General features: G+C 47.8%; 1 protein-coding gene across 15 annotated transcripts in view; it reads left to right on the forward strand.

Moving 5' to 3' along the window:
- Nucleotides 1-26,650, forward strand: part of TRRAP (transformation/transcription domain associated protein) — a 108,910-nt gene that overhangs the window by 47,534 nt on the left and 34,726 nt on the right. For 8 of the 15 annotated variants that reach the window (XM_034669810.1, XM_034669817.1, XM_034669814.1 and 5 more), the window contains 22 exons: nucleotides 1,728-1,781; nucleotides 1,908-1,928; nucleotides 3,615-3,734; nucleotides 3,975-4,094; nucleotides 4,486-4,650; nucleotides 4,745-4,926; nucleotides 5,152-5,350; nucleotides 5,789-5,917; nucleotides 7,865-8,131; nucleotides 9,399-9,605; nucleotides 10,696-10,854; nucleotides 10,973-11,104; nucleotides 11,863-11,973; nucleotides 13,134-13,280; nucleotides 14,768-14,981; nucleotides 15,555-15,680; nucleotides 18,004-18,150; nucleotides 18,846-19,045; nucleotides 19,901-20,022; nucleotides 20,316-20,529; nucleotides 22,930-23,109; nucleotides 25,168-25,314. In XM_034669810.1, the coding sequence (XP_034525701.1) occupies nucleotides 1,728-1,781; nucleotides 1,908-1,928; nucleotides 3,615-3,734; nucleotides 3,975-4,094; nucleotides 4,486-4,650; nucleotides 4,745-4,926; nucleotides 5,152-5,350; nucleotides 5,789-5,917; nucleotides 7,865-8,131; nucleotides 9,399-9,605; nucleotides 10,696-10,854; nucleotides 10,973-11,104; nucleotides 11,863-11,973; nucleotides 13,134-13,280; nucleotides 14,768-14,981; nucleotides 15,555-15,680; nucleotides 18,004-18,150; nucleotides 18,846-19,045; nucleotides 19,901-20,022; nucleotides 20,316-20,529; nucleotides 22,930-23,109; nucleotides 25,168-25,314 (3,363 nt within the window). The remainder of the gene's footprint in view (nucleotides 1-1,727; nucleotides 1,782-1,907; nucleotides 1,929-3,614; nucleotides 3,735-3,974; nucleotides 4,095-4,485; nucleotides 4,651-4,744; nucleotides 4,927-5,151; nucleotides 5,351-5,788; nucleotides 5,918-7,864; nucleotides 8,132-9,398; nucleotides 9,606-10,695; nucleotides 10,855-10,972; nucleotides 11,105-11,862; nucleotides 11,974-13,133; nucleotides 13,281-14,767; nucleotides 14,982-15,554; nucleotides 15,681-18,003; nucleotides 18,151-18,845; nucleotides 19,046-19,900; nucleotides 20,023-20,315; nucleotides 20,530-22,929; nucleotides 23,110-25,167; nucleotides 25,315-26,650) is intronic. The other 7 variants (XM_034669818.1, XM_034669824.1, XM_034669820.1 and 4 more) reach the window with 2 other exon arrangements.

Consider the following 26,650-nt stretch of genomic DNA (forward strand, 5'->3'; position numbering starts at 1 on the left):
TAAAAATAATGGTTCTTGCTGTTTTGAATCTAATTTGTTTATGTTAATATTCTTTTAAAATACTTTTTGAGTCGATGACTGTCCTATTGGTAGGATTGTGTTTTCCCTAAGGTCCTGTTACACCTGGTGAAATGGTACGGCAGTGTCCTAACGAGGGGATTCTGTAGCTCTTCAGAGGCATAAGCACCGTGGCTTTTTGTCTTTCTGTGCCTATTTGTTGGATGCTGTGTTTCATCCCAACTTGGATTTTTTTTTTTTTTTTGGCTTTATTATGCTTTGTTTTGACCATTCTGTGTCAAGGTGTTTTGTTTATGTAAGTCTTGATTCGTGCTGCTTCTAAAAACAGCCAACTAAGCAAAACTAAACCAGGATTTTACACTTTTTATAGGAGTGTTACACCACCATGACCTCTTTGAAGGTTTGTTATTTATACACACAGGGAAAAATCAGGAACTCTTCGTGGGGGAGAGCAGAGTGTATGTTCAAAGCCTAAATTCTTGGGAGTAGGTACTCGTGCCTCTGTGCTTTTCCTCCCCATCTTTCATCCCCTAGGTATTTTTGCTCTAAATTTCTATTTGTCTTATAATCTGTTAATTCTCTAAAACAAACAGTTAGTTTTAGGATAAACATTTAACAACCCCTAGGGGGCAGGTGACTGACTTCCATTAGATCAGAAAGATTCCGTTAACTTTTATAGCAGGTTATTCGGAGGGTTCCTTGGATGGGGCAGGGGCAATGGGAAGGAGACAGAGCTGTGAGTACCGGCAGGTCCTCCAGCTCCTGCAGAAATGTGTCGTGACCATCATAGGAGTCCATTCTCTGACCAGCTTGGGAACACCCAACTCTGCAGGGGTGGCCTCAGGCCGTGGTGTTTGGGGTTCATGAGCAGCGTGCCCGCAGTTCATCGCCTCAGCCCAGGGCCAAGCTGCTTCTCTGCTCTTGAGCTCTGATCATTTTTTATGGCTGTTGTTCAGGATTGGGAACGGATCTCAGATCGTAGTTTGTCCCCATTTGGTTGAATCCCCAAATAATACTATATAATTGAGAACCTACAACTGAAGACATGTTAAATAGTTGACTATTTATAATGAAACGAATAAAAGCTTTTCTGTAATGCTGCGCACCCTGACGATCAGAGCTTTGCACAAGCACCATGTTCAGGAAGGTTCGCCGCGTTAGCGTTAAGCTCCCAGGGAGAACTCCTGACCCCGCTGTGCCGTGTCTGTGTGTGCGTACACAGCTTCACTTCACGAAATAACCCAGCTATCTGTGGGTGGCATCATGGCCTGTGGGTGCTTCTGGGTGTGGGGGCCTCACACATACCTGGTTAAGGGGGCTAAACCACCTGGTACTCTCCGGGGAAAGAGGAAGACAATTTCTTTAATGTCAGCACTGCACGTAAGATCGTAACTTACTTGAAGCAAAAACAGATTTATAAATGTATTTGATTACAACAGTTTCTCCCCCTGGGCAAGAATTCCGAAGTTCCTGCTTCTTAAATTTGATTTAGGGAAGGGATATATGCTGTTCTACACTGTCTGTATTGACATCTGAAGGGTGGAAGGTGTACTTTTTTGCTGTTGAGCATTTGTTAATTATTGTGTGCTTTTTGATAATTGTCTTTACTGTCTTGTTTCCCCCAATAATCCTTACTGTGTATGAGTATTTGGGAAGTTTTTATGTAAATAACATAAATAGAAAAAGATGATTTTCCTCCCCATCCTCAGGAAAGCATTTCCGAGTGCGGGAGATGTTCCTTGTCTCCATTCTGTCAGTTTGAGGTGAGAACAACCCTATTAAAGTCAGTTTATGACTTGCACTGTGAAGAACAGTTTATATTTTCTTTTCTTTTCTTTTTTACCTTTTTGTTGCCTTTTTTTCATGCTGTAATTTTTGTTTTGGTTCAGCCTGCCATGGAAGGGGTAGAGGTGAGAATCTCAGTGGAGGCCCAGGAGGGGGTGTTGTCGTATTTGGTTTTGCTGTGACTTGTGGTTCTGTGGTGGACAGAGTGCGTTGTGCCTTGGAGTGCAGTGAGCCGTATCGTCTGTCTGTGGCGGAGTCGTATTAGTACCATTGCTGTGAACTGTCCGGATGCCACGCATGTTTCCTATTAGGACGTTTTAAGCAAGATTCTAAGTTCTTTGGTTTTCTACATGTTTGAATTGTAATATGTCAATACTGTTTAAGATTCAACTGGGTTTTGCTCTCAGAATGTTCGTATGAGCTCATATATCTAACAACCTCTAGGGAGGAAACCACACAAAGAATATCATACCTGCAAGGAGTTGGGAGGAGCTCTATTTTCTTTCATACTCCTAAGTGCCTGCCTGCCTGGAGTTTAAAATCTCATTGCCCCTCCGCACCCAGTCCCCCGCATCTCTCGCTCATGCACACCACACCGACGTAGTCCCGACACTGGGACTTCGGACAGTCAAACCCTGAGCTTTCCCTCTGCTGTAAAATGGGGATGATAACATCCGTCAGTTCTGTCTTCCAGTGGCGTTGTGAAGACCGAAAGAAGTGATTTCTTGACTGCGCTTTGAAAACGAAAACCCATAACGCGAAAGTGCCATTAGTAGCATGTAATTTCAGAGTAGAGCTTGCTCTGTGTGAAGACCTGGAAATTCTGTAGAAGAGAACTGTACAGGAGAGGTGGGCTGACACAGAGCCACGTTGTCTCGTTTCTTCCCCAGCTCACTGTTTGGCCTTTTCCTTCGTAGAGGCCTTTGGAGAAGTGTCTCAGATGCTACGGGGCTGCAGTCCCTCCTGACCAGTGTTTATCATCCCCACTTTACTGCGCTTCATGTGACGGGCATCCTGTTGCACACGAGGCAGGGTGGTACATCAGGGCGTCTTCCCTTCTGTGGCCATGGCTCTGGCCGTGTGGGATCTCTTTGAATTGCAGATTCCAAACTATGGGAACCGCCACTGAGAACAGGAAGTTGGAACAAGAGCAATTGACCACTGAGCTGTTAGCACCTTCAAAAGTGCAGAAATCTTGGCATTTCACATTTTCGTACGATTCAGTAGAGCAGTTTGTCAGCCTCCTCTTTAGGCCGGGTTGACAGATCCTTAGTACCTTGGTCAGTCACTTATTTACACGAATGTTAAATTTTCAGGATAAATACTTAAGGATGTTTTGAAAACTTTCTTTGTGCTAACTTCTGAGGGCAGAAGAAGTCTGTGCCCTCAGAACTTAATGTATCGGGAAGACCCCATGATGTCACATCAGAGCGGAGGAATCGAAACACTCTCATGGCCCCAGGCATGCGCGTCCCCTCCTCCGTGAGGGGCGGGCGTAGGCAACCCAGCAGCCCACTTGCAACACTTGGCCCCGTTCTTGAGAGCAGACACAGCACGATCACGCCAGGTGTACACAGCTCCCTCTCCCCTCCGTTGACAGATGCAGTCTGAAGACCAAGGGCAGTTAGTTTCCTTGGGCCACAGCAGTAACCTGACATTGGTAAATTGTGGCTTTTTACATGTTAATTCTTTGCTTCTGGTGGCTAGCCTTGCGAGTGTAGCTAGACCGTAGTAGGGTCTGTCGTAATGTTGGTATCTCTAGCTGGCAAGATTAATTGGCCTGTTTTGTAATTTCTGGTTTTCTTCATTAGGAGATGAAAATTTGTTCGGCAATTATAAACCTTTTTCATCTGATCCCAGCTGCACCTCAGACTCTGGTCAAGCCTTTGTTAGAGGTGGTGATGAAAACAGAACGGGCTATGTTGATTGAGGTAATGGTCAAACTCGGGGTTAATTCCGATTCTTCCTCTGTTGGCTTGTGATGTTTTCACTTTGTTACATTTTAGATGAATTAATCTAACAGCATGAAGATGTTTGATGTTAATATTTGCTTATGGCTGTAGCACACTCCAGTTACGAGGTGGAGACATGCCTTCTCCTGCCATGGTAGGTGGGTAAACCATGAAACCTCAAGCCCTGAGAAGACACCGTTTTCCCCACATGTTTTTTAGGCTGGCAGTCCCTTCAGAGAGCCTCTGATCAAGTTCTTGACACGGCACCCGTCACAGACGGTGGAGCTGTTCATGATGGAAGCTACACTGAATGATCCCCAGTGGAGCAGAATGTTTATGGTAGGTGCGCGAGTTGCTGGAGTCAGGTGTCCCTGCAGACTTGTGTCAGCCGATGTGCTCTGAAATCTGAAATTTGTATTTCACTGTTCAGTGCCTCGGCTTTAGTTCTCTGTCACGTACCCGAGTGTTGGAAACATCACTGTAGTGTATGTGAGAAGTTTGAGTGGAGGATTCGTTCTTGAGGCTTTTGGTGGTAGAATGAGCTGCTAGGATTATGAAATCCATAATCACAAAGTATTATTACTGCAAAGAAGCATTTTTTTTTAAAGGGTGCTTATAGCGACTTTTTAGCCTACCTAGAGAGATTTAGAAAGAACCTTAGAATTCAGAACATCTAAACCTTTTGTGAGTTTTGACCAGCTTAGAACGGCTCGTTTTGCTTTGTTTTCAGAGTTTTTTAAAACACAAAGATGCCAGACCTCTGCGAGACGTGCTGGCAGCCAACCCCAACCGGTTCATCACTCTGTTGGTGCCCGGCGGCACCCAGACAGCCGTGCGCCCCGGCTCGCCCAGCACCAGCACCGTGCGCCTGGACCTTCAGTTTCAGGCCATCAAGGTAGTATCTCTTCACTGAACACCGGAAATCTTAAAAGTTTAGGCAAGATGCATAGAGAACTGTGTCCGTTCCCTAACTGTCGCTTCTTTGACAGATCATAAGTATCATAGTTAAAAACGATGACTCCTGGCTGGCCAATCAACATTCTCTGGTGAGCCAGTTGAGACGTGTGTGGGTTAGTGAAACCTTTCAAGAAAGACACCGGAAGGAGAACATGGCTGCCACAAACTGGAAGGAACCCAAGCTGCTGGCCTACTGTCTGCTGAATTACTGCAAGTGGGTGCATCTGTTTGGCTTCACGTTCGGTGACTTGTTCTGTCCTGCAGGCTAAACCAGAGCCTGTCTGGGCCTCTGTGCTTAGCTGTGGTCCACTGGCCACGTGTAGGCATGTTTGGTATAGAGGACAGGCTGGGACTTAGAGCTGTTTAAAGGCAGCTCAGAGATCGTACGTGGTTCTGAAGCGGGCCGTGACTTCATCTGTTTTCTTGTTTGACCCTGCAGAAGGAATTACGGAGATATAGAATTGCTCTTCCAGCTGCTCCGGGCCTTCACTGGTCGTTTTCTCTGCAACATGACATTCTTGAAAGAATATATGGAGGAAGAGATTCCCAAAAATTACAGCATTTCTCAAAAACGTGCCCTGTTTTTCCGCTTTGTGGACTTCAACGACCCCAACTTTGGAGATGAACTGAAAGCCAAGGTGAGTCCCACTGCTATGCGATGGGAGCCACGGGTGTCGGAGAGTGTTTTCTTGGGAAGTGAGGGTACTGTTCTTGTTCTGCTGTGTCTCCAGTCACACAGCAGTCTGGACTGTTCGTGAGGAAAATGCCCTTGTTGAGAAGCATATGGCAGATCCAGAGTGAACCAGTGTTGAAGAGTAGTTTGTTAGTGTCCTTGTTTTTAGAGAATGACTTGTCGGACATGAGAAGAGTAGACAGACTGACGTCTCGTTTCTTCCTGTTTTACTCTCCTTTCCAGCCGACTGCTTGAGTAAAAGTCAGGGTGATGAGTCACACCCTTGACTGAGATCTGGCTTCACGGGTGCAGAGTGACCCACTGGTGGTCCCGCCCACCTTAGTAAAGAAATGAAGAGCATGGCTTTGCTTTCCTCCTCCTTCATTTTTAAATTTTTTCGTAGGTTCTGCAGCATATCTTGAATCCTGCTTTCTTATACAGCTTTGAGAAGGGGGAAGGAGAGCAGCTCTTAGGACCTCCCAATCCAGAAGGCGATAACCCGGAAAGCATCACCAGTGTGTTTATAACCAAGGTGGCATCACTAATGATACGTTGGCACAAAAAGTAACTTAGCAGATGAGTGAGTGAGAGAGAATGTGTGTGCGTGCGTGCATATGCGTGTGTGACGGGTTTGTTGAAATAAGCATAGTTCCCCAAGGTTCTTACTTTCATGATTGTATGAATTCATAGCAGAGTGTTATAATTCTTACTGGTGCAGTTTTAAAGACAGCTTCACTTTAGAATGGATTGACTTGCCGCACTAAGAGAGTCCAGTGAGAGAACATATGTCACTGAAAACTCAGAGTAGCAGAGTTATTTTGTAAAATCCCCTCTTGCTGGTCAACGTTTTTGACGTACAGTTTTCATGTTTAGCCTTGCAAAAGAATCTCCCAAGAATCAGTGGGAACGTCAGACCGGACTGGTTGCTGCCGTGACCTTCTGTTGCCAAGTGCACGAAAGCCTTGTTGCGTGGCTGTGATGTCTACAGTTAGCTTAGGTGCTACGGTCCCTGCGTTGTTTTTTTTTTTTTTTTTAAGATTTTATTTATTTATTTGACAGAGATAGAGACAGCCAGCGAAAGAGAGAACACAAGCAGGGGGAGTGGGAGAGGAAGAAGCAGGCTCCCAGCGGAGGAGCCTGATGTGAGGCTCGATCCCAGAACGCCGGGATCATGCCCTGAGCTGAAGGCAGACGCTTAACGACTGTGCCACCCAGGCGCCCCAGGGATGTGTGTTTCTTTGAGAAATGCCCTCCCCGTGCTCCTCACAGGGCCTGGTCTATCCCATGCCGGTCCAGCCTTCAGACTTTGCTGGCAGGTGCTTTGTTTGCCCTGAGGTCGGTAGAGTGTTCTGTGCACGCCCTGTCCGCTGGAGTGCTGTGAGCGACGGGGCAGCAGCATGCCGCTTGAATGCCCTTGGGAAGGACTCCGTCTCTCACCCCGTCACTGTTCCGTCCTGCAGTCCAGGGGGAGGGGACTGTTGTTCCCACTGGCAATTTATTGGTCCTCACGTAGTCTTTGTCCCTTAAGACAGGCCTCCTTCCTGCAGTTTTCACCCTCTACTCTCTGTAGGAACGTGAGCTGAGCCCAAGGGGTCTTTTGCGTCCCTGTGCTGATGTCTGCCTTATTCTGGGCAACTGTGGGGAGATGGCCACCGAGACGCGGCCCCTTCCCCTGCACTGCCTTCTCTAGACTGTCTTTTGGGTTGGATGCTGCTGACTTGGCACAAGTGAGGAGCGGGGATGTGAGTGTTGGAGGAGGACAGGTGGCAGTCGGGCAGCTGGGGGCCCCAGGGTGGGGCCGTTGGGAAGCAGCAAATCCAGGGGAGAGGGGGCTTAGGGGGCTAAAGGGACCCTGATGAAAACACAGTTGTGGGGAAGACTGTAGCCTTTCAGAGCTTTCTGGTAGAAGGAAGGTGGTCAGGCTGTCCACTTGAATGGTGAGGCAGGCAGTGTCCCAGATTCAGTGGGGTAATCCTCGGAGCACGTTTTTTCCTTACATTCATAAAACACAGAAATCTATCAGGTAGCTACGATTACATAGAAAACCGTAGCGGTTTTTTTTTTTTTTTAAGTGAGATTTGTTTTCCAGATAGCATTTTCTGATCATGATACTGAAAAATCAGGACTAGGTAATTAATAGCTGACTAGAAAAAAAAGTCCCAACTACTTGGTAATTAAGAAATGCTACCCTGAATCAATCACCTTGTATCAAAGAGGAGGCCCTCCTTGTCTCCTCAAGTTACTTCACCCACTGCAGGGGGTGCCTGCCCTTCGGCATTGAAGTAAATTCAGTGAATTTCTGATCCATACGTGTAAAAGGAAAATTGGTGTGACATCATTGCTTCCCTTGTCCTAGAATTCGATGTTACATACGTGTGTGGTGTGTGTGTGTGTTTTAAAAGTGGAAGCTTGTTTTATGACCCTGGGTGGGTAACACAGTTGAGAGCCGGAAGTGAGCCTTCCTGCTCGGGTCCCGCAGGTCCTGGACCCGGAGAAGCAGGCGGACATGCTGGACTCGCTGAGGATTTACCTCCTGCAGTACGCCACGCTGCTGGTGGAGCACGCCCCGCACCACATCCACGACAACAACAAGAACCGCAACAGCAAGCTGCGCCGCCTCATGACCTTCGCGTGGCCCTGCCTGCTGTCCAAGGCCTGTGTGGACCCGGCCTGCAAATACAGCGGCCACCTGCTTCTGGCGCACATCATTGCCAAATTCGCCATACACAAGAAAATCGTCCTTCAGGTACCACGAGGCTCCCTCGGGCCTGCCCCGATACTCCGTGGGCTTGCGCACACGCCGCCCCCTCTTGCGGTCTCGGCCCCTCCTGTTGTCTTTCCCAGCACTGTTCAGGATGCTTGTGTCTGCTGTCTTACAAGCACTGTGAACTGTCCCGTGACTGCATTCTTTCCTCCCTCCCCAGTGACTGCTTCCGCTCTGTCGTTCCTCTGGAGCCTTGCTGTCTAAACAACAAATGTCTCCTTTGTCCACCTCACGCTCATCCTCACATTGCATTCTGGTTTCCATTCTGCGGGTCTGTTGAAACCGTTCTGGAAGGGCCTGGCCCACTCCTTAGCTAAAGACAGTAGGCACCACAGAACCCTCATCCTGCACTAACCCTCTGCTGACCATGAGCACATCTTCCCTGAGTCCCTCTGTGGTTTAGGCCTTGATGCCAGGCAGCCCTGGGTTTGAGTTTATTTTTTGCTATGACAAGTTCTTGTGACCCTGAGTGAGTAAAGTATTGTCTCTGTAAGAATTAAAGGTAATGATACACTTAAGCGCTCAGCCTGTCTGTCCCATTAACATTTTATAAATGATCACCTTTGTCCTATTCTGTGAGGTCACTTCTCATTGTTTTCCTTTGACCACTTTATCTTGTGAGCTTCTGTGGTGCTGAACCCCAGACCTCGACAAAGCCCATGACCTCAGACATCACCTCCTACAGACACGTCTCCGTGGTGCCGTCCGCCCAGCCAGAGACCCAGGGACCATCCCTGACAACCCTCTAGTTCTCTCCAGTGACTGGGCGTGGGCAAGTCCTGTTGATTTCCAACACCTGTCCTGTCCCCTCCACCCGTGGCACCTGTCAGATAATCTTAGTGTCCTGTGACCTTACTTACATCAGGACATCATCTCTCACTTGCACTGTCCCAAGACTGCCTCTGACGCAGCTCCTTTGGCTCCATTTGCCACACTGTGGCCAGAAAGAGAGGGTCTCTGTGCTTCAGCTGACTTCCCATGGGTTGCACTAGAGCAGGTCCCCTCAGGGAGTACGCTTATCTTTGTGTACTGCACGCCAGCCCCTCATGGGCCCAAAGTGGGTGCTCGGTAGGGAGAGAATGAACGTGGTCATCACTGAAAACTTAAGAAGGCGGCAGCTGTGTTCTTTCCTAATAAGACAGCCCTAAGGAATTTTGTGAAAATCATTTTGCAGAAATATCCTGCCTTGTTTCAAAGTGATTGGGTTTTTTCTTGTTTCCCTGAGGCTTCATTCTCTTCCCTGCATTAGGTGTTTCACAGTCTGCTCAAGGCCCACGCGATGGAAGCTCGAGCAATCGTCAGACAAGCGATGGCCATACTGACTCCGGCAGTGCCTGCCAGGATGGAGGATGGGCACCAGATGCTGACCCACTGGACAAGGAAGATCATCGTGGAGGAGGGCCACACAGTCCCTCAGCTGGTTCACATCCTGCATCTGATCGTGCAGCATTTCAAGGTGTGTAGAAAGTACTGAATGGGGCTGTGTGACATGTTCAGGCATTTGCTTTGACCTTTTGCTTATCTTTAATTTCCTGCAGTAATAAGGTGGCTATTTGTCTTTTAGTAAAGATATTTCTGGTTCGTTGAGTGAGTGAGAGAGAGAGAGAGAGAGAGAGAGAGAGAGAGAGTGTGTGTGTGTGTGTGTGTGTGTGTGTGTGTGTGTGTGTGTGTGTGTCTTTGTCAACATGGAAATGGCCCTGGTTTAGGGAACATGTACCAGGTGTCTGCTTCTGTCTAGAACTGTGTTTTTCTTGTAAGTACTCAAGTAGCAGTGAATACTGATGACTTAGTACTTCGGGAGGTAGTCTTCATTAACTCTAGGTTTTGGTAACTCGGCTTCAAGAGTTGTTCGTGTCGTTGGCACCTTCTTCTCTATGGCTGAATCCCCCACTTTGTTGGATTGATTCAAATGTAAATATTTCTTTTAGATTTTGAGTAGAAGAGAAAATTCTTTACAGCCAGCTCTTTTAGAGTTGGAAATTTGCCCGTTGGTGTGGCTGAATGTCTGTGACATCAAGTCTGAAGTTTGGTATGTGCTACTAGCCTTGCCTCCCTAAAGAGAACTGAGTGTTTCGACACTTTTTTTTTTTTTTTTTTAGNTAGATTTTTTTATTTATTCATTTGAGAGAGAAAGAGCATGAGCAAGGGGGAGGGGTCAGAAGGAGAGGGAGAAGCAGACTCCATTCTGAGCAGGGAGCCTGACCTGGGGCTCGATCCCAGGACCCTGGGGTCATGAACTGAGCTGAAGGCAGGCACTTAACCGACTGAGCCACCTAGGCGTCCCTGTGCTTCACCTTTCTTAAAGGTGGTACCGAAGGGCTGAAATAGTGTTTTATTGGGACTCAGCGAGGGGCTGGGGTGATGATAACCCACAGACATTCATAAGGTGATGAGAATTTCCTCGCTAAGTCATGGGTCCAAATTCTTGAGCAGGAGTCTGGGTTAAGTGCGTGTATACGTGTGTGTGTGTGTGCGCGTGTGTGTGCGCGCAGGTGTCGGGGGTGTGGTGCCGCGGCCCTAGGGTGACACGGACCCCGTGCCCACAGGTTTATTACCCGGTGCGACACCACTTGGTGCAGCACATGGTCAGCGCCATGCAGAGGCTGGGCTTCACGCCCAGTGTCACCATCGAGCAGAGGAGGCTGGCCGTGGACCTGTCCGAAGTCGTCATCAAGTGGGAGTTGCAGAGGATCAAGGACCAGCAGGTATGGCCGCCAGACTTCTGTCGTCCCAGACTGCTTTCCTTCTGCTTTTCACTAGAGATCAGTCCGTAAAGTCACGTGTGTATGTGTGTGTGTGTGTGTGTGTATGTGTGTGTTTAAGCCGGATTCAGACATGGACCCAAATTCAAGTGGAGAAGGCGTCAACTCTGTGTCCTCCATTAAAAGAGGCCTGTCGGTGGATTCTGCCCAGGAAGTGAAACGCTTCAGGACGGCCACGGGAGCCATCAGCGCGGTAAGCGCATGTGCACACGCTGTGCGCTTGCTTTTGTGGGTTCTGCGCTTCCTGAGGGAGTTTGTTCGTTTGTTCCACAAATTCTGAGTTTGGCCTTAGTGCCCAGGACCGTCCTGAGGCACAGCTGGGAAAGGCTGTGCCTGACAGGTAGAATCCAGTGACACCTGACTTACCCGCCATGTTCCCCAAGTCACCAGACACTTTTCTCTTGATGCACGTTTAACACCCTTGGAGTTGTGACAAGAGTGGGTCAGTCCTTGCAGTAGGGCACTGAGAGAAACACTGGAGGGTAAAAAAATTGAGAACGTGCACCCATGTTGTGTTCAGTATTTTAAAAGACTGTCTGATTTTGGTGGAGGGCAGCCACCAAGAGAACCCTGGGGGTGCTCTCTGTCCTTGCCCCGTGTTGAGTGATGACTCTGTCACTCTGTGCCTCAGTTGAACTGTCCCTTCCGGAACCACGTGAGGTTTTGTCCATATATGTGTCCGCACACGGCGGTGGCAAGCAGGTCTTCATGGTGCGCACCCTCCCGGCTCCCTGCGGAGCCTCCCAGCTCCTCTCCCGCGTCTCGTGCTGCCCTCTTCCACACGCAGTCCACAAAGCAGAGTACTGACGGCTCTCTTACCAAAACCTGAGTCAGGGAAGCTCCCAGAACAGCATCTGACCCCAGGAAGACTGCATTCTGTGAGTTGGCTGCACAAATCAGTGCCCTGTGTTGGGAATGCATCGTTGAGAATGCTCTTCCTGCGTCTTCTAGGTGTTTGGAAGGAGCCAGTCGCTGCCTGGAGCAGACTCTCTTCTTGCCAAGCCCATTGACAAGCAGCACACTGACACCGTGGTGAACTTCCTCATCCGTGTGGCTTGTCAGGTGAGGCTTTGCTGTCTGTCTTCTGTTAGGGGTACTTGAGAACAAAGGCTTCTCAGTAGATTCCAGATTGTTATCTCTGATAGAAATGGACAAACCAAGGTCTGAGGCTAGCTCTGTCACTTTCGTACCAAATTCCATTGATTTCAGGACATGCTAATATTTCTGAACCCTGCCTGTGTTACGGGTGATAAGATTTTTTTTTAAACATTTTTTTTCTTTCAGTGGTGATAAAATAATGTATCTTTTTTTTTTTTTAATGATTTTATTTATTTATTTGGCAAAGAAAGAGAACAAGGAGGGGGAGTGCGACGGGGAGGGAGAAGCAGACTCCCCGCCGAGCAGGGAGCTCAATGCAGGGCTCGATCCTAGGACCCCGGGATCATGACCTGTGCTGAAGGCAGACACTTAACTGACTGAGCCACCCAGGCACCCCAGTGATGGTGTATCTTATAATTAAGGGCATCTTGGTGTTGGCACAGCGTGGCAGTAGATCAGTGATCTTGGGCACATTATTTAACTTCCAAGTTACCTGTCTCATAAAGGTGCTGCTGGGATGATCCAACATACATGAATTATGTGCAGCATTTAGTAATTTAAGTGCCTTAAAAACTTGTGTTTGTTATTCATGTCAATATATATTTTCCTGGATTTGTTGGAAATCCATTTCTGAAACTTCATTTCTCCTTTTCAAAAAATCATTGTAAATGAGATTTTCCTGGTTTTTTTTTTTTTTCAAGAATTTGGGAATCTTAATTTGTGCAATTTTTAAATAGAATAGTAGGTCTCACGATACTGGTGAGGATTTCAAGGTACTGAGAAGAATCTGCTAAATTATTGAGCCCATAGCTTCTTGTGCTCTGGCACACTAGGCACAGCCCAGGACGCCCACGGGGGAGGAGCGCAGGCCCTGCTCCTGGGGAGCTGTCTGACCCCAATCCATGCGTCACACAAGCGAGCGCACCTCAGCGCTGACCTGACCCCCAGCAAGGGAGCAGGAGGGTCCCATCTGAGAGTGGCCCTGAGGCGAGGAGGTCCCGTTGAGTCAGCTGGGAGAGGAGGTGGCCAGAAGGAGGAAGCGGGGCTGCATGGGCGAGAGGCAGTGTCAGGACACCGAAGATGTTCACAGGGGGACGGGGCCTTGAATGTGAGTGCATTTCCAGGTCAACGACAACACCAACACAGCCGGGTCTCCCGGGGAGGTGCTGTCTCGCCGGTGTGTGACTCTCCTGAAGACCGCCTTGCGGCCGGACATGTGGTCCAAGTCTGAGCTCAAACTGCAGTGGTTCGACAAGCTGCTGATGAGTGTGGTGGGTACACGTGTCGGTCACCAGCTCCTGGGCTTGGGCCCAGGCCTCCGGACCCCGAACCCTCTGGGCCCTCAGCCAGTCATGGCCGCTAAGGAGGAGAAGGGCGTTTCACTCCCTGGAAAAGATTTTGAAACTTGAGCTTGAGCCCCCAGCCCCAAGCAGTGAGGAGCTTCGGAAACGTCATAGGTCTCTCGCCTACTGAAATCTCATTTCTTAAACTGACCTCTGGGCTGGCTCGGGATAAACAGGTTTCATTGATCTATGCAACAACCTCTAAACTAAACTATATATTTTTTTTTTTAAGATTTTCTTTATTTGGCAGAGAGAGAGAGAGCACAAGCAGGGGGAGCAGCAGGCAGAGGGAGAAGCAGGCTGCTCGATGTGGGACTCAATCCCAGGACCCTGGGATCATGACCTGAGCCGGAGGCAGATGCTTAACTGACTGAGCCACTCAGGCATCCCAGATAAACGTGAATTTTTAAAGGGATCATAGAATTTGTTATCGAGCACTGTAAAGTCAGGTAGCAAAGAAATTAGCCCCCAGTGCTATTTGGTGGGTTTTTTATTTGGTTTGTTTCTGTAAAAACCATGATCCTGTAATTCCTGGCAGCTGCAAACCCATTTTAAACCTTTGTTATTTTGCGATGCAAAGACTAACATAATTGCCTCGGTGTTTTGAAAGGTTGTAAAGATTCCCTGTGCTGTGAAAACAGTGCAGTCATAGGCTGCCTGTCTGCAGTATGTGCTTTGATTCTAGCTTGATGTAGAACTTACGGATTTTCTGCAGATTTCTTTTCCTCTTTTTCAAAGGTCAAATTACTATCACACACAGTCACAGTTGAGTCAAGCTCAGCCTTAGTGGATGGCCTCTGCCACGTAATGAGCTAGCATTTTCATGATGCGGTGTGCCGAGCTTACGGCCACTTTCCACTTTGTTCCCGTAGTAAGATTTTATCTCAACCCAGTGCGCACATACAATATATATGCAGGGCTTCTGTGGGCAAACCACAGAAACAGAAGTTTCAAGAAGCAATACTTCAGTGCGAACCATGCACTCTATTTCTATTATTATTATTATTATTATTGTTATTGTTAATGCCAGCATCATCTGTTAAATTGAGTTCATGATCCACAGTCTCAAAGATACTTCTTTTTGGAAGGATATTTGTATTTTAAGTAAAAAAGATAAGTGAAATTCAGTGATTGCTTTTTTAGACCAGATTTTAGTGATTTTCAGTTTCTTTTTTTAAGACTTTAAGTATTAATCACTACACCCAACGTGGGGCTTGAACTCAGACTCTGAGATTGTGAGTCACGTGCTGTACAGACTGAGCCAGCCAGACACCCCGATTCTCACCTTTTAATATTGAGTATTAGTATTTTTCATGAGCTTTTAAAAGGTTTAACTGGTTTTAAGTTTGGGTTGATTTGTGTTTCTGTAGCGGACTGTATTGAGGTCTGCGTGTGACCTGTGTTCTCCATTCCAGGAGCAGCCTAACCAAGTGAACTATGGAAACATTTGCACGGGACTGGAGGTGCTGAGCTTCTTGCTCACCGTCCTCCAGTCTCCGGCCATCCTCAGTAGCTTCAAGCCCCTGCAGCGTGGCATCGCCGCGTGCATGACGTGCGCAAACACCAAGGTTCTCCGAGCGGTCCATAGCCTCCTCTCCCGCCTAATGAGCATTTTCCCAACAGAGCCAAGTAGGTGACCTTCCCCTGGTGCTGAGTGGATGGGAGGGCAGGTGCGTGTCACTCGAGAGTGCTCCTGCTCTGGTTACCAGAGCGAGCTTTTTATTATCCCGCTTTTCTTGGCGCTTTCAACTTTTCTTTAAAAAAAAAAAAAAAAAGACCATAAGAACTTAATGGCAACAGTCATTACGTTGCATTTTTTGTTTTGCTTTGGAAATGCTGGTATTTATCAGCTGAACGTGACTGTTTCCTTCAGGCAGTAAAGGGGGCTGGGTGATAGTGTTTTGTCAAATGTCGAGCAGCTGCCAAGATCAGATATTGGCATATCGTAAGTAAGTGTATCTTGCGCGTGTTCCGATAAGGCTTGGTGAGCGAAAACGTCACTTCGCTTAGCTTGGTCAAGTCAGAAGCAGCCCAGAGAGGAGCACCACGCTTCCTGCAGTGGGAGAGAAGCGCCCAGGCCCGTTGCCGCGGATCCCGAGATAACTGAAGCTCGGTGTCTGCCGTGAGGAACGTTGGCCTCCCGGTGCCTGGAGAGGGCTGAGGACCCAAACCACAGGGCCCATGTTCTCACTTCTGTTTCAGGCACTTCCAGCGTGGCCTCCAAGTACGAAGAGCTGGAGTGCCTCTACGCGGCCGTCGGGAAGGTCATCTATGAAGGACTCACCAACTATGAGAAGGCCACCAATGCGAATCCCTCCCAGCTCTTTGGTGAGTGTGTCTGCCCTGCTTTTTCTAGTGGCGGTTCCATTTGGCACGGGTCTCTCTGTGCTCTCCGGACGAGCTTACGTCTGGGAGAGGCTCGGGGTACTGGGAGGAGCTTTGAGCTGACGTGTGCTGAAGGTGTCTGTGTTGGCCCTGGTATGTACATGAGGCCCCCGTCCCCTGTGGTCTTCGGGGAACACCTTCCACCTGACCAATATCTGTGCGTCCTTAGTTCCTCCCGTCTCAGCCTCAGATGCAGGATTGGGTTGTGGGGGAATGGTCCCATATCGGTGGACCCTGCTGACCCAGTTCTCCATCGAACACGGAGATGCTGCCAAAGCCATGTACAAATACGGAAAACTACTGCCTCTCATAATATGCTCACCTGTTAGTAAGCCACTCACAAGACGAGAACTCGTCCCTGTCTGCTTGCTGAGGCTCTGGCTGCCCCAGGGCAGCTGGACCACTTTGGCCCCCAGAGATACCCGGAAGTCTAATTTTTATGGAACTCACATCTGTGAGGAGGTTTAGACTTTGGGTTAGCAATTCAAAAAATTTTTTTAAACTTATTGTGTAAAATTTTGAAAGTACAAAGGAAGGAGAGCTAAAAGTTGCCTCTCTACTTGGAACGTTTACTTTGAACATCTTGACGTGTGTGTTTTTTCTGTGTATGCCAATATAAACACACATACAGGTAGCCCTTGTTATGCAAACACTTATATCTGAATTTGCAAACGGAATATATTATTTCTTAATGAGTTTCTTGCTCTCCAAACTCTTGCCACTTGCTATCTGAAATTCAGGAGCCGGATCAATTTAGTTAAAATTGTATCTCTTAACTGTTCAAGCTTGCCATCCCTGTTCTGGAACCAGATAAATTTAGATAGTTGAGGAATACTTTTGTGACTTTTTAAAAAGTGGAATCATGGGGTGCCTGGGTGGCACAGCGGTTAAGCGTCTGCCTTCGGCTCAGGGCGTGATCCCGGCGTTATGGGATCGAGCCCCCACATCGGGCTCCTCTGCTATGAGCCTGCTTCTTCCTCTCCCACTCCCCCACTTGTGTTCCCTCTCTCGCTGGCTGTCTCTATCTCTGTCAAATAAGTAAATAAATAAATAAAATCTTTAAAAAAAAAAAAAAAGTGGAATCATGCAGTAGACCATGCTCTGCAACCTGGCTTCCAGAGCATAAATGTCTTCGTTCTCCAGAGGACTCTGAGAAGGGCTGACCACCATTGGCCCTGCCTCCCTCCTCTGTGGGGGTGACAGCCGGCTGGGGTCGGCACTGGGGCTGGTATCTGGAGAGTTGGTCACACTGTTCCCCTCCCTGTCCTCGACCCAGGACTCAGCTCCTGACCCGTTGTCACCAAGTGTCACAGGTTACCTGTCGTAGAATCAGACTGATCACACATTCACTTTCTGCTGAGAAATTGTCCAGATCTGTGGTCATCGCACCTATAAATGGCAAATAAATACCCTTCTACTGGTCTGTAATGGGAGCTGTGTATGTAAATTTAAAACTTAACATGTAGGTCAGGGTCAGGATGTTCATAAAAACGTCAGCTAGGAAAGGTGACTTTTTTTCACGTGCTCTGTGTTCGTGCTCTGACACTTTGCTCACTTTTATTGATCTTTTTTTTTTTTTTTTAAAGATTTTATTTATTTGACAGAGACAGAGACAGCCAGCGAGAGAGGGAACACAAGCAGGGGGAGTGGGAGAGGAAGAAGCAGGCTCATAGCAGAGGAGCCTGATGTGGCTCGATCCCATAACGCCGGAATCACGCCCTGAGCCGAAGGCAGACGCTTAACCGCTGTGCCACCCAGGCGCCCCTCATTTTTATTGATCTTAAGCAGTTTTACAGAATGGGTACAAATTGAATTCTAAAATATTTTTCATGTCCAGGTAGTCTAGATTTTTTTTTTAAAGGGTTTTCTTTTTTCCTTTGTTTTCCCCCCAAAGCATATCATGGGGCAAAAAACTTCACTTAGGGTGGTTTGCTATGACCTAAAGATAAAATCCGGAACTGAAGGTATGAATGTTGTTTCTACCGCAGCACAAAAACCGGCTCTCATGCCTGCGTTGATCATGAATTAAGAAGTAGGAGTGAAAACACAGCACTCCAAAGTATGGTGTGTGTCATACAAACGCTTAGGATGTTGATATGTGGGGCTCATCTATGCTTTTGTCAGAAAAAGCATCCTTTTGTTTAGCACATTTTAAAATGTTATAAAAAGCGTATTTTTATTGTGGTTCATTCTTTCTTTTTAAACTTTTCTAAAAAAAAAAAAAACAACCCAAAAAACAGAAAAAACAGCAATTTCTGACTTTTAGGGACCCTTATGATCCTCAAGTCGGCCTGCAGCAACAACCCGAGCTACATAGACAGGCTGATCTCCGTCTTCATGCGCTCCCTGCAGAAGATGGTCCGCGAGCACCTGAACCCGCAGGCAGCGACGGGCAGCACGGAAGCAACCTCAGGTGACAGCCGCGGTCCCCGTGACTTTTCTCAGATTTGTGTCTGAGAAATTCACCTCCATTGAATTCTGAACCGAACACGAATTCCTCTTGTTTTTGTTCGGTCTGTTGTCTGTTTGCTCTCAACAGAGAGGTTCTGAGCATTTCATTTAAAACCAAAGTGAGACTTGTTTTTAAAACGAATTACTTTCCAAATTTGTTAACGTAAGGATGAAGAAATTTTTAAGTGGTTGTACATTTGTTTTGAACATTCCCCACTAAATGAGGGCTGCTTATGGTTTTTGCTGTAAACACATTGTGTCATCAGAGCTGTTATGCCCGAGGGAGAGTTAAGTCGCAGGTTCCGGACTGAGTGTTGGTGTGGGCGGGAGCCGTGGTTGGCACCGCTGTTAGAGGCGGCTCGGAACAGAAGTGTCATCAGTGCGGCTTCAGGACTGGCTATGTCCGGGTTACCCGAGCTGGTCCATCCACTCCATCATCCCCTCGCCTGTGTGGAAGCTCTTATGAGGCCACCCTCACAGGGCAGAGTAGCAGGGAAGTGGCGAGGCAGCACCTCAAATCCCAAAGCTCTCGCTGGAGATAACACTGGGGGGCGAGGATGATGGGCAGACTCCAGCATGCCACATTATGCAGAGGGGTGGCCTGTGGACGCATGTGTATGGATTGTCGGGGTGCGTTCTCTTTCTCTGCATGAGCAGGAACCGGTGAGCTGGTGATGCTGAGTCTGGAGCTGGTGAAAACGCGCCTGGCCGTCATGAGCATGGAGATGAGGAAGAACTTCATCCAGGCCATCCTGACCTCCCTCATTGAAAAATCACCAGATGCCAAGATCCTGCGGGCTGTCGTGAAAATTGTGGAAGAATGGGTTAAAAACAATTCCCCGATGGCAGCCAATCAGGTGAGCAGCCGGAGAGCTGTGCCCTGGCCAGGCCTCTGCCTGAGAGAGAGAGAGAGAGAGAGAGAGAGAGTGTGTGTGTGTGTGTGTGTGTGTGTGGATTTTCAAGTACGGCTTTCTCAGCTCTCAAGGTTCTCCAGCAAAACGTTTTCTCCCCTCTGTTGTCATTGACGGCCTTTTTCCTTAAGATGAATTTTTCTCACTGTGCTAAGCAGATTTTAACTAGAAGCTTGAAACAGTCACTCCTCTGAATGTGGTTTTACTTGTATTAAAATGTTAAATGAACCTTACTTCTTACTCTTCGTAGTGGTAAAGGTAAGCCCCCAAAAAGTAATAGTGAGGGACTATTATTGAATTTTTTAAGTTGCTTGCAAACTTCTAATTTGTTGTATAATTTAGTTGTTTTCTCTTCAAAGTGAGCTGCAGCCTCTAGGAAAATTAGACCGGCAGCTGTCTTGATTTTAAGTATTCGCAGATAGTCAGAGCCAGGGTCTTTCTGTTTAGAAATGACCTTGTCTTATTTTACTGACAAAGTTGTAGGAGCTTAAAAGATAGGGGCGCCTGGGTGGCACAGCGGTTAAGCGTCTTGCCTTCGGCTCAGGGCGTGATCCCGGCGTTACGGGATTGAGCCCCCACATCAGGCTTCTCCGCTATGAGCCTGCGTCTTCCTCTCCCACTCCCCCTGCTTGTGTTCCCTCTCTCACTGGCTGTCTCTATCTCTGTTGAATAAATAAATAAAATCTTTTTAAAAAAAAAGATAATAGCAGATGGCTGGAATACTTTTGAATATGTCTTTTCTGAAATAGAAGTAATTGACCTTTTCTTTAAAAAAAAAAAAAAAATCCCCAATTCTTACAGACACCTACACTCCGGGAGAAGTCCATTTTGCTCGTGAAAATGATGGCCTACATAGAGAAGCGCTTTCCAGAAGACCTCGAATTAAACGCCCAGTTTTTAGACCTTGTGAACTATGTCTACAGGTAATGACGGCGATTAACCAAATGCATGTCTGTATCCACAGTGTGTCCTTTGACTAACCGATGTAACATTTAATCTTTTCATTGCAGCTGAACTTTGAATGACCATATAAATACTAAATGCCCTAGCATATTTTGGCATCGTTAACGCAGCTTTTGCTCAAGTGTCATATCAGCCCAGGGTGATTCACGATGTACCCTTGGCTTTCGTACTGGCATTTCGGGACGTCGGCACCTGCTGGGTTTCTGCTTGTTTGCTGCAGCTCTTCCACCCCGTGTTACTCCTTCCGTTTCAGGGATGAGACGCTGTCGGGCAGCGAGCTGACCGCAAAACTTGAGCCAGCCTTTCTCTCCGGGCTGCGCTGTGCCCAGCCTCTCATCAGGGCAAAGTTTTTCGAGGTTTTTGACAACTCCATGAAACGTCGGGTCTACGAGCGCCTGCTTTATGTGACCTGTTCCCAGAATTGGGAAGCCATGGGGAACCACTTTTGGATTAAGCAGTGCATTGAGGTAGGATGGGCTCAGCTCAGCATCTGTGGCCTGGGCACCAAAGCCAGGGGGGTGTTAACACTGTCTGAGAGGAACTGGAACCCTCCACCCTAACCTGCTCTAATCTCTTCTAGGAAGAAAAAAGACCGAAAGCTGTGTTTTCAGCTCAAGGGGTTTTTTAGGGGTGATTTTAAGCTCTTAGAAAGTTGAATAGTGTTCCTTAGTTTATAGTTGAGAGATTCATTTTTGCTCAAATATAAAAATTGTAAATTCTGTCTATGTACCTTTAATGATGTAATGTCCTGTGATTGTCTGGTTCCCTCGTTCTTAGAGCAGGAAGGTGGGGCCGCCAGGCCAGAGCAGCCTGACAGAGCCATGGACTTTGAGCCCTCAGTGTGAGGAGTCGGGGTGGCATTGACAAGGGCCCGCGTAAACCCATCAGACTGTTTCAGTGGGTGGTCAGATGTTTGTGACATTGCCAACAGCACTGTAGTGAGACTTCTTGTTTCTTGTTTGTTTGTTATGGAAATCTGTGATCTCTTGTTGGCTTAGTTACCTACCTGCTGACCCAGGCAGCCCAGTTTCCCCTGGGTTATCAATGCTGGTCTGTGGGTTACTGATGTTGGCGGGTGATCCTGGTCCGTGGGTTACTGATTCTGGCGGGTGATCCTGGTCCATGGGTTACTGATGCTGGCGGGTGATCCTGGTCCGTGGGTTACTGATGCTGGCAGGTGATCCTGGTCCATGGGTTACTGATGCTGGTGGGTGATCCTGGTGCATGGGTTACTGATGCTGGCGGGTGATCCCGGTCTGCTTGTGCGGAACGGGCAGAATGGGCAGAACCAGTAGGTCATTACCTACCACGTTACTTTGTCCAGTGAGACTGAAGGTTGTGAAGTGCTCTTCGGGGGAAAGGGGCCTGTGTACCTGCGTCAGGGAGAGCTTGCTCACATGCTTGTGTTGCTGCCGCGTGTGCTGCGTCTCATAGCGCCATGCACAGCACATATTGGGAACTTGGCGAAGGACCACACGGTGGACAGAGTTCCTGACCAATTGATTCATCATTCACTCAAGAGACCTGTCGGTTGCTGTTAGGTGCCAGGTCTTGGGTCAGGTTGTAGAGAGACAGGGATGGAAAGACCTTGATCGCAATAGGTACACTGGAGCTGATGGAGGAAGGACAGGTCGTAGCACACCTGCTGGGGATCTTCCCTTCCTTCCCTCATTTGTCCTGCGTGTCTGATCTGTCTCCGCGTGTTACCAGTTCAGGCCCACCTGCTTCTCACCCTTTTTTCTTCCTCTCTTGTGTGGCCACCATCATTGCTCACAAGGGTGACGGGAAGTGTTGGCTCAGTGTCACCACTCTCCCTCCTGCCCACCACAGTCTTGCTGTTGTGACAGAGTCGTCCTTAATAAAGCAGATCGTGCCCCTCCTTGCCTTTGTACTCGGCACAAACTCCAATTTGCAGGATGCAATCTTTCTGGCCCCAGGTGACAGACCCTTGCCTCTCTGTCCAGCCGTCTGCTGGCCTCCCTCCCTCCCTCCTTAGTCTCCAACCCCACTGGCCTCTCGTGTTCACAGACATGTCATATTCCTGACAACCAGGCTAGTGCAGGGCACCCTTTATTCTGTCTGTCACCCCGTCTCCTGGCTATGTTATCAAAGTGAGTATGTGTCTTCTTGGTTTGGGGGCTTGTTTGTTTAGTTTTGTTTTTCAGTGTGTGTCTGTTAATGTGCTGATGTTGGTTTTGTCATTCCCCCTGATGCTTCAGCTCCACCAGGGCAGGGGTGCCTCCCTGTGAAGCTGGCAGACGAATCCGGGGCCTCACACAGCACCAAGTGGGTGCTCAGTAAATACCTGCCCCAAAAATGGATGGGTGCCTTAGCTGGGGGGCAGCCAGGTGGGGGGGCAGAGGCCGGGGGTGGAGCATACAGGGACGTGGGGAAGAGTCCCGGAAGTGCTGGGTGTGGGCGGGGAGTGTTACGTTACAGAAGGGCTCGTGAGCCACGCTGAGGAGCTTGCACTGTCCCCTCAGAGCCGTGGGGAGCCACTGAGGGGCACAGGGAGAAGAGCACCCAGGTCAGCTGGTGTGAGGAGACAGGTTTGAGAAGAGGAAGTCGATGAGTTAGGAACTTAGTCCAGGCAGGAGTTGATGGCAGGGGAAGCCTGTCTGGTCAGGGAGAAAGATCTGGAGCTTATGCTTAGACACGGCGTCAGAGGTCCTGAGTGAGGGGTATCTAGAAGAGAGGTTCAGGCTCTGTCTCAGTTGTGGAGAAGCATGCAGCTGAGCTGTGGGCTCAGGAGTCCTCAGCATGTGCGCTCCATTCGGGGGAACGAGGTCTCACTGTGGGTCCCTGCACCCCAAATGCCAGGCGAATATCCTAGGTTTGTCTTCTTTTTCTCTCTCAACCCTCTTCAGCTGCTCCTGGCGGTGTGTGAGAAGAGCACTCCCATCGGTACCAGCTGCCAGGGAGCGATGCTGCCGTCCATCACCAACGTCATCAACCTGGCCGACAGCCATGACCGGGCGGCCTTCGCCATGGTCACACATGTCAAGCAGGAGCCTCGGGAGCGAGAGAACAGCGAGTCCAAGGAGGAGGTGATGCTCCAGATTGCATGCTCCTCCCTTTCACGGCAGAATTCCCGTCTCTCTGATGAATTTTATATCAGCCTTAGATTTTTGGGAGGTGGGAGGAAAAGGAAAAAAACCTGTCTGTACCTCAAAGTTCTGAATGTGGTGCTTGCATTCATTTAGACTTTTCTTTTTTTTAATTGAGGTATAGTTGACATAAATCATGTTAGGTTCAGGTGTCCAGCATAATGATTTGATATTTATTTATTACTAGGTAATCACCACGATGAGCCTAGTAACGTCTGTCACCACACAGTTACAGAAGTTTTTCTTTATGATGAGAACTGTTACCTTTACCGTCTGAGCAACTTGCACGTGCGGTACAGCATTATTAAGTGTAGTCACCATGCTGTGCGTGACGTCCCCTCACTTATCTTATAACTGGAAGTTTGTACCCATTCTGCTCATTCCTGATCTCCCTGCCTCTGGCAGGCACCAGTCTGTTCACTGCGAGATTTTTGTGTGTAAGATTCCACGTATGTGTGAGATCATATGGTATTTGTCTGTCCTCAAGATCCGTCCATGTTGTTGCAGATGGCAAGACTTCATTCTTTTTTTATGGCTGAATATACGGCATTGTATATATATCCACACCACATCTTCATTACCCAGTCGCCTGTAGATGGACACTTAGGTCTCATATTGCCGTCTAAATCTGAGATCACTGTATCGTGAACTAGTGCTGCTTGGTATAGGATAGTCTAGTGTTGGTGATTTTTCTCTCCGAGTGAAAGGTAGCCCGTGTTGTATTAGCACTACTCTGAGGAGGAATGCCCACCGTGGCTCTAGAAGGTTCCACCAGCAGCCTGCTGGGAACCTGCCGAATCTCCTCGTCCTGGCAGGGGCAGCCCTGGAGCCAAGAGCTGGCCAGCAGGGCTGATGTCTCCATCTTGATGGCCCTTCGCACCCCGAGAGGAGTGGCTGCCGCTGCTCCAGGCGTAGATCTTTGAACTGTGTCTCCTTTAGGTTGTTGCCTCTTGGAAGCTCAGTCTCTTTCCAGAATATTGGGTTTTGGAAGCAGCCACCCAGGGGTCAAGCATCCAACTCTTGGTTTTGGCTCCGGTCTCAGCTCAGGTCATGATCTCAGGGTCGAAAGACTGGCCTGTGTCAGACCCCACACTCAGCAGGAAGTCTGCTTACCGCCCCCCCGCGGCCCCCTCTGCCCGCATTCATGCGGGTGCTCGCACATTCTCTGTCTACAAGAAATAAGATCTTACAAAGCAGCCAAAAGCAGCTAGTATTGAAGGAGGAGGTCCCCTCTTTGCTTTAAAAGGGATAGTTTGATCCCTTTCCTGTCTGTGGGATGGCTACTCATTATTAACAAATAAGAATTTAACATTTTCTTTTCTGTTGCTAAACACTAAATCATGCAGTGCTATGATTTTTTTCCTCCTGTAATTCTGCATGAACTAATTACCCACTTTGAAGTGATTCTGCTGCTTTTTTAAGGGCACTTACCAAATGGTCGTAACTTGACTCAGAGGCTGCTTTGATGATTGGACTTCGGCTGTGACTTCTCAGAAGCTTCAGACAGAAATAAGGTTTATTCCTTTCTGGGAAGGAGTCCTATAAAACATGGTGCCTACAGGTTCTGCGCTGTGGCCCTGACAATATTCTTAATCTGAACGAGCAAGGCAGCTAGGCAGCTGTACTGCATTTTGAGGAATGACAGGCTGTAATTCCTTATGATCCCTTATAATCTCTATTATTTTTGCTGTTTAAAGTTTGTACTTCCATTTTGCTTTCCACGATCCAAATAGGAGAGCAGAACAATGACCTTTTCGTACTTTTGGGTTTTTATTTATTTTTTTCTCTTCCATAGTGTCACCTACAGAGAGCTTTGGTCCAGTTAATCTGCTTGTTGTTTATTTTAGAACTCAAGATTACTTAAATAATTATAAACTTCCAGGAAACTGACTAAAATTTTACTGGCAAAAGTATAACAAGAAGTTTGTAAGAGTTGTGTTTGTTGGCTTTTCTGTAACCACCTGACCTGGTTTTACATGTTCGTGTTTTGTTTTGCAGGATGTAGAGATCGATATTGAACTGGCTCCCGGAGACCAGACCAGCACGCCCAAAACCAAAGAGCTTTCTGAGAAGGACATTGGGAACCAGCTGCACATGTTAACCAACAGACATGACAAATTCCTCGATACGCTCCGGGAAGTGAAGGTCTGTGTGCGGGTTCGGAGGGATGGTGGTTCTTCTCTCCCCTGAATACGTTGCCTCCTCACGCAGGACTCCTCGACAGCAGTGTGAAGTTGTCTTCTACAAATTCCAGTTAACTTTCTTTCCTTTCTCAATTGGCACCACGAGAGTTCTGTGAGACTCTAACGGATATTCTGTGTAAAGATTTGGGAAAGGATTTACAGTATCTTACAGGAGAAAATAAGAAAAAGAAGTTAATTTTTCCACTGCTGCCCCTTGAAAGAAATGGTAAAATTGTGTACGAAATACATGATGATATATGGCTGGATTATTTTTCAGATGCCAGAGGAGAAAATGAGGATAGGTTATTAACATGGTAAACTTTGCAGGGAGAGGTCCTCCCAATGCATCAATTTTGAGATACAGCCAGCTAGAAAGTCTCGCTTCCACAGAATGTCAGAATAATTGTAGATATGATCATTTTTAGTTAAAGACTAAGAGATTCCAGGGGCGCCTGGGTGGCTCAGGTCATAATCCCGGGGTCCTGGGATCGAGCCCCGTGTCAGGCTCCCTGCTCAGCGGGCAGTCTGCCCCTCCCTCACACTCATGTACTTGCTCTCAAATAAAATCTTAAAAAAAAAAAAAAAAAAAAAAAAAGTTAAGTCTCTGTATACCAAGTTGCTTTTGAGGAATATTACAAAGAAACTAATGATTCTGTTCACACCATGAGCTAGGTGAAAAAAATTAGAAACTACTTACCATGGATAGTTTCTGCATTTAAACTTCTCTAGTGACGTATCCTGAATTTGTGCATTAAATCAACCTTTGAACTTCTGAGTGATAGTTGTATTTATGTGTGGAGAAACACAACATTTGGTCTTCTGTGCACGGAACAGGAAGCAGAGCGTTCCTACATGTAGTAGATGTGAGGTGCTCTTGTTTGTACACTGAAGACCTTACTAGGCCCCTGTCCCTCCTGTCATCACTGCCAGAAGGTGGGGTGGTGATCGGTGCCCCCAAACCTAACAGCCTTTCTTGGCTAACAGTCATTAGGATAAGTCACCATGTAGATAATTGACTTATTGGTTGCCTTGGCACGAGTTTGATGATAAGCTCATTGTGGAAGATCCGAGTACGTTTTAGCAGTGCTCGATAACTGAATGAGACAGACAAGCGTAGCCAGCCCTCATGGGCCTTGTGTTCTAGTGGGGCAAGTCATAAACGGAAAGAAGTAAAATCAGTACGTACTGTGTCAGGTGGTGTGTGCTCTGGAGAACAGCAAAGCAGCCAGGAGGCTTAAGGAGTTAGAGGGAGTGGCGTTCATGTTGTTTTTGTTTTGTTTTGTTTTGATGGTCCCATC

The sequence above is a fragment of the Ailuropoda melanoleuca genome, chromosome 10, assembly GCF_002007445.2.
Source record: "Ailuropoda melanoleuca isolate Jingjing chromosome 10, ASM200744v2, whole genome shotgun sequence".
In the NCBI taxonomy this organism is placed as follows: Eukaryota; Metazoa; Chordata; class Mammalia; order Carnivora; family Ursidae; genus Ailuropoda; species Ailuropoda melanoleuca.